General features: G+C 42.0%; 1 protein-coding gene across 3 annotated transcripts in view; it reads right to left on the reverse strand.

Moving 5' to 3' along the window:
• The window catches only part of LOC136849656 (THO complex subunit 4-like), a 62,657-nt gene extending 59,445 nt beyond the window's left edge, over positions 1 to 3,212 (reverse strand). For 2 of the 3 annotated variants that reach the window (XR_010856348.1, XM_067122957.1), the window contains exon 1: positions 2,873 to 3,212. Coding sequence is in view for 2 of the 3 variants with exons in the window: in XM_067122957.1 (XP_066979058.1) it covers positions 2,873 to 3,082 (210 nt within the window). In the remaining variant the exon portion in view is untranslated. The remainder of the gene's footprint in view (positions 1 to 2,872) is intronic. The other variant, XM_067122958.1, reaches the window with a different exon arrangement.
• Positions 3,213 to 12,296: the final 9,084 nt, after the last annotated feature.

Below are 12,296 nucleotides of genomic sequence, written 5' to 3' on the forward strand. Positions count from 1 at the left end.
ACTACTGCACTATATACTAGTCTCCCTAACTACCTACGAAGAAAATTGCAAGGCGTACAAAATAGAGCTGCCAGGTTAATAAAAGGACTATGTTCCTATGACAGAATAACCCCAGCACTAATTGAGCTACGTTGGGTCCCAGTAAAACCTAGAACTGAATATAAAAAATACTACTTACAATCTTTAAAGCACTAACATATGAACCAACATATCTGGGAAACTGTTTAAGCTTCTTGAGAACCAAACTGAATATTGTAATCAGACATGCCAGTGAAGCATATAGGCTATTTGAACCTATAACGAACTAAGTCAGGCGAGGCAGCATTTGTACGCTGCACACCAAGAAGAGCATACAAGAATGGAAATTTAAAATGGAACTAAAGACTCCTATTTTGCAGGAGCTACAATACTGACAAGAAAACACTGAAAGACATTTATAAAATATAAGAAGCACCTGATCTTGAAAACATACATGGCCTCACCCCTATGGGGGGGTGTGCATAACACCAAAGTGAAACTAAGTGAAAGAAGTCAAGTCACAGCCAGTGCCAAAGCACGTGACCGCACAGATTGTTTGTCCTGCCGATGGGAACGACAGGACAACTTACCCCACAAGTTCGAAGTACAGGGTTACAACGGTGGGGGGTCCGGGGTGAAGCCCCGGCCAGGTCAGGGTACAACGCCCTATGTGAAGTGAGGTGAGGTTAGGTTATGTAAGGTTGGGTTGGATTGGGTTAGGTTAGGTCAGGACAAGATACTCTAGCTAAAGTTAGATTTTGGTTTATTTAGGTTTGTTTGGTTAGGCCACAGCCAGTGCCAAAGCAAGTGTCTGAACAGATCGTTCTTCCCGCCCATCAGAAAAGCGGGACAAACCTATCAATTATTACGTTAGTTGAGGCACAATTAGTAAACACTGGGTCATCGCAAAATTTAGTTAAATAGCAAGGATTTCATTCCCGCTTCAAAAGAAAAATATACAGGTTTCCTTTGATTTTCATATTTACTCTTTTTCGTGTGGAAAGTCAACATCGTCTGGTAGTGCAGTGGCCTCATAAGTCTTTTTTCTTTTTCCAATATTCAGTAAGTAATCTGTAGCCTAGAACAGTTCAAGTCACAATGTAAACGCAGCCTAGGCCACGTGCTTGTTATGTTTGGCGTTAATGCAGTCTATAGTTCCCCCAAAATGCAGTACAATGGTCCTCTCAAAAAGTGCTACCTTATGTTCCAGAAAATTTCTGAACTCACAAAATTTCCCTCTTTAGATAATCAGCAGCGTAGACCAGTCCATTTGTCTAAACACAAACATAGCCTAGGCCTACGCTACGTCTTCATCTCCATGTTTGGGGTTAGCATACTGCAATTAACATTCAGCGTGCAGATCGACAAGTCTCTCAAAAAGGCCCAAATACTCAAATTATGTTCATATTTAAAAGAAATCTGGAAACAGCCTATACCAGTTTATGCCCAAAAATACACTTAAACAATGTGTTCGGAGTATTTTATTTAAAAAGAGCCCTTTGATGTAGAACAGCAGGTCTACTTCTCAAATTAGTGATATTTCTGCTATTATGTTTAAGGTATCTGCAGTGGAACAAGTCCTTGTCTGTAGTACGTCTCGATTTGTGATATTTGTCATCACTTTCATGGTTTTCCATCAATTACTCAAGTCATGAGCATCCTATACCTGTCTCAGTTTCCCCCACCCAAAAATGCAAATTTCCAAAAAAGTCCCCCTTTAACATATGTTGCAGACTTTTGCCCATTCATTGTGCCTAATCACCCCTTGACCAAAATTATGCCAAAAAGAAACTGGTGAGCTTTCTTGTTCCACATAGCCCACAGTGGTACAGGTATCTTAGTTTTGCCCTGGAAGGAGGCAGGGGGAGTGAAAAGCCTGGCCAGGTCAGAGCAGGAAGGTAAGGTCGGGTTAGGTTAGGACATGGCACGGCATTCTAGGAAAGGTGAGGTTTGGTCAGTTTTCACGGTCAGATTTCTCATGCTTACCAGTCTCCCTACTCAGCATCCGCTCCTCAATAATTATAGAGGAGCGGCAAAACTTCTATGCTGCCAATAAAACTACAGCCAGCCATTTCTGCATGAAAAACCCAAAATGCTGGGAAAAGCCAGGCCACTAAAAGAACCTCATAATACCGGCCTAACGTAATTTGGGGTGTTTACTAGTTACAATTTTTCCGTATTAGCCATGGAAGGGGGGCAGTAGTCATACCTTATAAGTTGTAATTTGATTTTCTATTTATCATTTGCGCATCATGTTTATGGGTTCAAATTAGAGAGAATGAGGAGCTCTTTTCATAAATGTAGGTCACAATTTCTGATCTTGTATTGGCAGCTTTTATATAAAATACGAGACAATGCAGGCGAATTTAGCACCAGCCACTCGGGGATGAAAGTAAAACCCTGACTAACAGTACTCAAATGATCTATCTGTCTCACGTGTACAGTACTTAAAGTGGCCGATGTGCACCCTTGGCAGGGGCAGGGGCAGAGGCCTCGCGTTCACACTTCACAGACACTACATAGGAATAATCATGTTTGAACTTCTGCCTTCATATTCTGCGGTCGGTACTAAGCGGGATTCGGCCAAGTGGGCCTGGTTTTCTTTGTCAAATTTTACCCAAATAATGATCTTTTAAAGTTGCATTCTAAATCAAGGGAAGTGCTCGAGTTTCTGCTGGTTACAGGTCACCGGGTCTATCAGCTTAGGCATAGGCTAACGACACTGGCAAAACATTAGGCTACCTATTAATAAGCAGCAGTCCTTCACAGATCTTCATCGTGACAAACTGGCGGAAGACACGCGTTACCTACAACAAAGGAGCCAATGCGGAACTCGAATGAAGTAAGTGCTTACCCTCGGAGGAGCATTGAACATTCGATTACCGCCCCGACCACCGGCGGGGCGTCCTCCACGTTGGCCTGGACGAGCACCGCCGCGACCTCTTACACGTCCTCCTCGGGCACCACCTCGTCCGCCTCCACGTCCACCGCCTCTTCTGTTTCCTGGTCTTATTTTCTTGGTTTTTATAATATCTTCCAAACTCATATCAACACCCGAAGCCATGTCTATCGAGCTTTGCGGACCTAGACGTCGCCACTTCAGCCAACCGTTGGGCAGTATGGCGGGAGGAGAATGGTTGTTCCCACAATGCACTTGGATACTTTGGCGCGTTAGGGATGCTCTTGTCTCTATCATACTGGCATTGGCTTCGTTTTGCTCATTCACTTTATTGCACAAAAGAGCGGACTGTCTAAACAATAAATAAATTTAGAAACACAAAACAGAAACAAATAAGTAGTCATTTCGACAAAAACAAATATATATGAGCCCTGATGGCGTTCTTTTTATTTTTTCTTTATTAAATTATATCTTGATATGAAACTCAAACAAGTAAGCTTCTTCCTATGTTCACAGAGCACCATCTGGTGACAGCGTGCATTAGTTTGTCAATGCAAACCAGAAATTAAAACACAACGTTTTTCATCATTAGTCAGTTTCAAGCCACATTTTAGCAGAGATAAAAAGAAAGTGTTCCCAGAAATTCATCACTCTGAGAAATGAATTCACCTTTATTGTTTAGCAACTCTGTTTGTCAATCACGTCCCCTGTCTAGTCTTACTGGAATGTGTATTTAAGACAAACGATTTAATAAAGTAAATATAAATTACCGAAAACGCGAGGGATATCATATTTCTTTCACATTTATTTCCATTGCTCTTGTTATACCTTTTTTCATAACATATGTGGTGCTGTATTATGTTTAACAGTTACCGTTGATAAAAATACGTGTTAACACGAGCTTTAATAAAAGGCGCTATGATGCTATAACATGAACGATTATTTATCGGGATCTTGTGATACGTATCATCAATTAGGGCACCACACTGCAAGGTTGCCATCTCAGTTTTTTTTTACTATATTTAGCATTATTACATCTTTTCGGGCGCGAACATTTTGGATTTTGCGGGGTCGAGCGTTTAAAGCGTATGGGATGAATTTGACCTATCTTGTCTATTGACCTACAGACTTTCCTTCTGGTACTCTTCAACTAAACTAGAACTTTCTGCTATTAAACTTTCCCTTATTGACGGGCTCCATGAGGTTTAAAGGTTCCAATAGACCTTCGTTCCTCAGCGCTCACTTCATAAACAGTTGCGAGATCGCTATACTGTTTCAGTTAAATTAAGTGCAGAACTAATTAAACTCGAGAGCTTTTATCAAACCATTTTTTCCAAATGACACTGATTTCCCTTGTTATTTAATGTTTCTACCTTTTCTAAGCTTTTTAATACCGTCTTTATCTTTAATTTCTTTCGGACTTCAATAGTTTGAGTTTGTTTTATTTCCAGACCACAGGCCTACACATTTCTGCAATAAAAACTGAGTATTTTATTCTTTGTAAGCATTCGCTTCAGTGTTCTACTTTTGCACTTCCACTTGTACTCATTTCCTTTTCTAATTACCTCCGAAAAGTTTGGGTGATATTACTTTGTTATACTTATACTGACAACTAACAAGTAACTCTTAAATCCCAATTTCACCAAAAGTTAACATGTTTCTACTGTGATTTTACTCCGCTTTTTGCCTCTTACTGTTACTGTGGTAGTGCTGTTTTCGATTTTAACAACCAGGTTAATATAATTCTCAACACTCAAGGCTAGTCTTATGAATCCCCTAAATTTCTGTTAGGAGCTTTCAGGGTTTCTAACGTTATGTGACTTATGTCCTGAGTCTTTATTTTCTATAATTTCTTGCAGGAGAATAAATGTTCGGCGTAGTTCTCCTCAGCTCGGCACCGATCGTACAATTCATCCTTGCAATTTCCCCCGGAAGTTAGCCTTTAAGAGGTGCGAAAGAAACGAGCAGGATAAAGTTACTGCTACTTTATTGGTGACCCAGGCGGTTTATATAGCGGCAGACTGACGTCATGCCGCAGAATACAATAAGTGCAAGGGTGACCTGAGGTCATTAACAAATAACAATAAATACAGTGAACGAATACACTTTGAGTTATACAAATGGACAGGAATTGAGTTGAATACAATCTGATACCTGAGAAAAAGGAATACATGATATACAAATTGGAGACAGGTAAATAATCATATACATAGTTTAAAATGATTGGATCTACGTGACCCGCCAATCCCGGTGCGGCGAATCGCAGAGGCAAAGAAAACAGGTCGTCACCACAGAAAACCCGCTCAGTGGGGACTTCCCCCAAGACGTGGGTAGTGTCTGATTAGTCGGCATATCTGCTGGGGCGCTGAAGGGTGCCGCGGCTATGTGAAGACAGCGGGGGAACACCCTGTACGTGGGGGCGGCTGGCTGCGGGTGTGGACAGGTGTTCCGGGGGCGGCCGCATGTCCGCTTCTTACGGGGGGCCAGCTGCAGTGACAGCTGTCCAGGCGGAGGGTGTGGTGTGGTGACGTCTGTGTCCTCCTCCAGGAGGGTGGGGTTGATGCGGTCTATCGACACCCAGTCTTTTTTCCCGTGAAGGGCAAGCAGGAACGCCTTGTTAATCCTTTCCAGCATGCAGAAGGGCCCCCTGTAAGGCCTGGTCAGTGGAGGGCAGACAGCATCATCCCTGCCGAAGACGTGGGTGGTGGAGGACAAGCCGTGTGGCATGAAGGTGACTGACCTGTTGGTATATGTCCACTTACAGGGGGCGAACTTGCCGACTAAGTCGCAAAGCCTCTGGACAGATGGGTTGTGGTGGTCCTCTGTTACTAGCTTGCCCGGGACTATGAGAGGCTCGCCATAGGTTTTCTCAGCTGTGGACGGGTCGCCGTCGGCCCTGGGGACGGTTCTCAGCCTGCTCTGATTCTGCTGTGGGCTGGGCGAGGTCGAGGGCACGGGCAGCCCGCTTGGCGACCGGCAGGGAGCAGATCTCAAGGAGGGACTTCTTTAGGAGGTGGTAGGTGAGGGGGGCGTGCGGCAGACACCCACGTGACAAGTTTCTTTTAGATCTCCTCCGGCAGGGCATTGAGTACTGTGTCAGTTTGCAGTACCACGTAGTTGAGTTCCGCCAGCCTGAATTGACTCTTGACCCTGTATAGCCATGCTGACGGGTTCCCCCGAGTGAAAGGCGGCAGCTTTATGGCAAGGGCGGCTTTTGCTTGTCCTGCCGGGCAGGGTCCTGGGCAGGGAAGCGAGCGGGGCGCGGGCAGCAGTGTGGAGCCAGGAAGGCGCTTCGGACACATGCACGTAGATGTCGTAGGCCCTCTTCCCCCCATCAGGCGGGGCCAGATACCTCCTGACGATCGTCAACCGCTCAACCAGGTGGCCTGAAGCGACGCCCATGCAGGAAGCCACCGCCAGTGCGTGTGCCAAGGCCCTCCTCTCCAGCTGGATCAGCCGGTTTGGTGTCCCGAGCCACATAACCACCAACAGGGGCCCAGCCTTCCTGTCCGAGCTGTGGTCCTCCCTGGCATGCCTGCTGGGGACCTCTCACCGCAACACCACCGCCTACAACCCCGCAGCCAATGGATTGGTGGAGAGATTCCACAGGTCCCTGAAGGCTTCCCTCATGGCCCGCTGCACCACCAAGGATTGGAAGTACCAGCTGCCTTGGGTCCTCCTCGGACTGAGAACCGCCCCCAGAGCCAACAGCGACCCGTCCGCAGCAGAGAAAATCTACAGGGAGCCCCTCGTAGTCCCAGGCAAACTCGTCACGGGAGATCATCACAACCCGTCATTCCAGAGGCTCTGCGACATAGTCGGGAAGTCTAGCCCCTGCCAGCAGACGTATACCGATAGGTCAGCAACCTTCATGCCTTCCGGCCTGTCCTCCACCACCCACGTCTTCGTCAAGGACAACACTGTCTGCCCTCCACTAACCAGGCCCTACAGGGGGCCCTTCCGCGTGCTCGAGAGGAACACCAAAGCATTCCGCCTCGCCCTACATGAGAAGGACAACTGGGTGTTGGTCGACCGTCTCAAGCCTGCCCTTTTGAAGGAAACAGCAGATGATACCACGCAGCACCCTCCACAAGCACCGTCGCCTCTGCAGCTGAGCCACCCCAGAAGGAGGTTGCGTGGCCGCCCCCGAAAGCAACCAGCCAGCTGCTCCCGCTCACACTGCACCCCCCAGCTGACTTTGCGGAGCCGCGGCACTCTCCAACAACCCAGCAGATACCTAGATTAATCAAACGTTACCCACGTCTTTGTGGGGGGGGGCACAGAAGTGTTTGTAAAGTCCCTGCTGAGCGAGTTTTCTATGGTGAACCACCTGTTTTCTTCTATATCGCTCCTATAGGATCAGGTCAAGCGAAATTAGCCATATTTTTCCTGTGTAAATATGTATCTATTACTAATTCATTCGCACCTGCTTCCTTTGCACATGTCTTAGAATGTTATTTCAGTTCTTGTGAACTCACTTTTTACATCACTTGTATTTATCCATTGTAATTATCACCGAGAGTAATTATTGACCTCGGTTCACCTAAATTCTATTGTATTCCTCTGCGTGACGTCCGCACGTCGCTTTATAAGCGACCTGCGTTCTGAATAAACTAGCAGTACCTGTCCTCCTGCTCATTATTTCGCACCTCTTAAAATCCTGTCTTTATTTAACTGATTGTCACCTTCCTTTTTTCGATTAAAATTTTTTAAAGTATCGTTTGCAATTACGGAAATTTTGCTAAAAAGTGAAGTAAGGGTTTCACTGCCATAAATGTCACAGCCTCTCAAAGCCGAACATAGTTTTTCACAACTTAAAAAATACTTAAAGAAACTGAATTTCATGGGGCTCAAAGCAAAATCAAGACCCAGAGAAAGAACTTCCTTTTCATCTGTTGTTAAATTTCTATTAGAAAAACCTAAGATAACTTTGCTACTATTTTCTTATTAACATCAACACCGAGATTTCTTAACTTTTTGCTGTGTGTAAGCCTAACATCAGCCAATTTTTTCTCAACGTTGGAATCTAAAGTAGATGACAAACACTTAAAATCCAAAAAAGAAAGGTTGTTCTTTAAATCCCTGTCTAGTAAAGACAAATCTATCAAAACTACTTTTTTGTTTTTGTGCTCTAACCTCAAAGTCTAATTAGTTTAAACTGCCATGAGAGATAAGTTGTCGTGTTGTGGAAATCCCTGGAATAAACCTTAAATTTAATGAAATTGGGAATAACATGGTAATCCTTCCTCTCAATCTTCTTGGATCTATACAAACCTTCTCAGTCTGTCTAAACAGCCGTAGCGTCGAGCAGCCATAACGTCTCAAAATAGTCTCGGTAACTGGGCAGCTGCTTGGAAATCTTAGCTTAAAGATGAATAATATTGCCAAGACCAGGAAGAACATTCTTTATTACGAGCTTTCGAGGTATGAAACCTCATCATCAGGCTGAAAAACCGACAAGGATGATAATAGATGAAATTACAATAAAATGAATTGTCATAATAAGTCTTCAGCAAAAATACTAACCAAATATATAAAACGAACAGTAAACACAAACTAAAAGGGTGAGACGCAAAATAACGAAAAATAAAAACGAACACAAACATAAAAATATGACAATACGGTGAAATGTAAACAAACTACCACTCACAAAGTAAAATATTTAACGACCCAATTGTGTACCTACTATGAAATTACACGATAACTAGTTGAATACCAGACGAGTTGTTGTTCAATTCCTGTTTCATCTTTTTTCATTTTCAATAACCAACGACTATGAAATCACAAGGTCCAGTCTGTTTGAACAAAAAGACAGTACCTGAATATCCTGGTCAGTGAAAGGATGGTCCTGTGCTAAACTGTGTTCAACTTTGAGAGGCTGTGACATTTATGGCAGTGAAACCCCTCACTTCACGTTTTAGCAAAATTTCCGTAATTGCAATAATATAGTTATTACCAAGCCAGATAAAGGTAGGGGTGTAGTATTAATGAATAGGTCCAAATATTTACATAAAATTAATGAAATACTTTCCGACAATACAAAATTTAGGATTTTAAATGTAGATATTGCGAGTCACATTTTGAAATTAGAAGACAAACTAAATAGGTTGCTAAGAGGTCTGAAAGATAAGATTGGGGAAGTCACATATAGTTCTTTATTTGCTTCAGGGTCTAAGCCTGGTTATTTGTACGGTCTGCCTAAGGTACATAAAATAGGACCTATTATTCCCTCAACTGGTACTTTTAGTTATAACCTAAGTTTTTAGTTCCAGTTTTAAACCCTCTAACTTTAAGTGAATTGAACATCTCAAATTTTTCCAAATTTGTTAAAGAATTATGCTCTTTCGATTTTAACCAAGCTGTTGTAATGGTTAGTTTCGATGTAACCTCTCTTTTCACCAATATCCCACTAACAGAAACAACTGACATTATTCTTAATATTATGTGTGAAAATCACTTATCAATGTTTGGACTTAATAAAATACACTTGCAAAAATTATTACATTTAGCAACTGCTGATGGCATTTTTACTTTTGATGGTAAATTATATAATCAAATAGATGGAGTAGCTATGGGAAGTTCCCTTGGACCTGTAAATGCAGATTGCTTTATGGGTTATTGTGAAAGGATTTGGATGCCTGAATGCCCTAGTGCTTTCAAACCCTTGTATTTTCATAGGTATGTAGATGATACTTTCCTTGTGTTTAAGGAATTATCACATGTTGATTTGTTTTTTGAATATTTTAATTCTCGTCACCCTAACATTTCTTTTACTTGTGAGACAGAACAGGATAATAAGTTGTCATTTTTAGATGTACAGGTATACAGAAACAGTGGGAAATTTGAGACCTCTATTTATAGGAAAAGTACGTTTACTGGCTTGGGATTGAATTACCTGTTTTTCACCAAAGTTGTTTAAGATGAATTCAATACGCACTTTGATAAATAGAGCCTACAATGTTTGTTGTGATTTTAATTTTTTTCATCAAGACATGGTCTTCCTCCCGAATTATTTTTCTGAAAACTCATATACCATTTTTATATTCTACAAGGTTCTGAAAAATTTTTTAAATGAAAAGTTTTGTCCCAGACCAGTGTACAGTACTGCTAGTAAAGATGTAAAGTACATTAAATTGCTTTACCTTGGTCATACTAGCCATATGGTCCGAAAAAAGTTACAAGAAATACTTAAGCATTGATTCCCTCAAATTAGTTTCTGGTTTGTTTTCAATAATCCTTTTACTGTAAGATCACTTTTGAGGGAGAAGCCTACTCTGCCTGTGGACCTTAATTTCTGTGTCGTTTACTTGTTCGTTAGTGTGGTCTGCGATACGTGGGATCCAGTTCCCTCTGGCTCAGACACTGAATTTTGGAACACAGAGGTCTTTCTATTAGAACTAGGTAGGTTTCCTCTTTTCAAACCACCCTTTTCTGCCATTAGGGAACAGTTTAGCACAGGACCATCCTTTCACTGACCTGGATTTTCAGGTTCTGTCTTTTTGTTCAAATAGACTGGACCTTTTGATTTCAGAGTCGTTGGTTATTAAAAAGATGAAACCGGAATTGAACAACAACTCGTCTGGTATTCAACTAGCTATCGTGTAATTTCATAGTAGGTACACAATTGGGTCGTTAAATATTTTACTTTGTGAGTGGTAGTTTGTTTGCATTTCACCTTATTGTTATATTTTTATGTTGTGTTTGTTTTTAATTTTTCGTTATTTTGCGTCTCATCCTTTTAGTTTGTATTTACTGTTCGTTTCATATATTTGGTTAGTATTTTTGCTGAAGAATTATTATGACAATTCATTTTATTGTAATTTCATCGATTACCATCCCTGTCGGTTTTTCAGCCTGATGATGAGGTTTTATACCTCGAAAGCTCTTAATAAAAATGTTCTTCCTGGTCTTGGCAATATTATTCATCTTTAAGCTAAGATTTCCAAGTAGCCGCCCAATTGCCGAGACTATCTTTTATGTCATGTAACAAATGTACGTATTTTTATGCTTGCTGCAAAACACAAATCTTGTATGGACGCCGCAGGGGGTCTCGGGTCGCCCGCTACCTTTCTGTCCGCTTTTTGTCTTATAAACACCTGTCGAGAATAATAAAGCATCAGTCTCGTATCTCTGACTTTTCTTGGAGCCTCACACTGTCTATTTTGATATCCTCTTTTGTTCTGAAAGTCTTATCTGATTTGCAACACATTTCAGAACTGCTGATTCCAGGGTTTACAAAGTCAATTTTCCTTAAGAATAATGCCATTCCAAGGGCCAGTGGAATGGCTCTGTGCATAAAGGGTTTTCTCATAGGCCACTGTATGAGTGTGGATTTCATGAAACACAGGTGGTTAAAGTCTGTGGAAGACTGTTTTTGCCAGCAATAGGAAACCGGATTTGGATGACTATTTGTGGCTGCTTGCTTACTAAGAAGGCAGCAGTTCAGGAAGCTGACATCAAGGCTTGTTTCATTTTTGTTGGCGATTACAAAGCTCATTGCACTGAATGGCTGAGTTCAGTTACTGCCACAGGTAATCATGATGTTGCTGCTCTAGATTTTTCCACTATTTCTGGATGTGAACACACCAAACTGTTGTGTTCACAGATGTTACAGGGATTGTATCAGTGGGCTCATTTGATCATGGCTTGATTAAGGTTAATGCGGGGATGGATCAGGTTATTCCTGATGTCAGCTTTTCAAGAAAAGTATACTTGAAACCCTGCACCTATTATGAAGGTGCTCACTGTGATCTTATCGAGGTCAGGTGGAGTGGCAGTTATAAAGTCTGAATATGACTGATGGTTTAAATGGTCATCTTAATACTATTGTCGAGAGAAGAATTCCTTCTAAAATCCACAAGTTTCGTCTTAAAGATAAACCATGGTGTAGTGCTGCATTTAAGCTTGCTTACCATGAAAAACAAGACGCTTAATTTTGTGGCATAATTTCAATGAGATTAGAAGTTAAGCTCGGGTTGTCTATGAGAGAGCTTATAATGAGGGTGGCGACCATAAGCAGTGTCTACCCTCAAGTTATCACTCTTTGGAGTTGATTAACTTGCCTCCCCTTGTAGAAGCTGATGGAACTGCTGCATAATGTCCTAAATAGAAAGGTTGAACTTTTGGCTCACGTCTTTGAGTGCAGTGGCCTTGACGTTGTCCCAGTCATGCCTTCAGGTCTAGGGAAATCAAAATTTGCTTCTGGGGATTGACAATTATGGTGGCAGAGACCGAACAGGATCTATCCCATCTTTTTAAAAAGATTGCTGATTTCATTGCTCCTAAGAGTGCTGCTATTTTCAGAAGATTAGTTGGACCTGCAAATTTTCCTTCTGTTTGGAGGAAGGGAAACATTTCTCCATTACCTAGGACTAATTTC

This window comes from Macrobrachium rosenbergii, chromosome 21 (assembly GCF_040412425.1).
Source record: "Macrobrachium rosenbergii isolate ZJJX-2024 chromosome 21, ASM4041242v1, whole genome shotgun sequence".
NCBI classification, from domain to species: Eukaryota; Metazoa; Arthropoda; class Malacostraca; order Decapoda; family Palaemonidae; genus Macrobrachium; species Macrobrachium rosenbergii.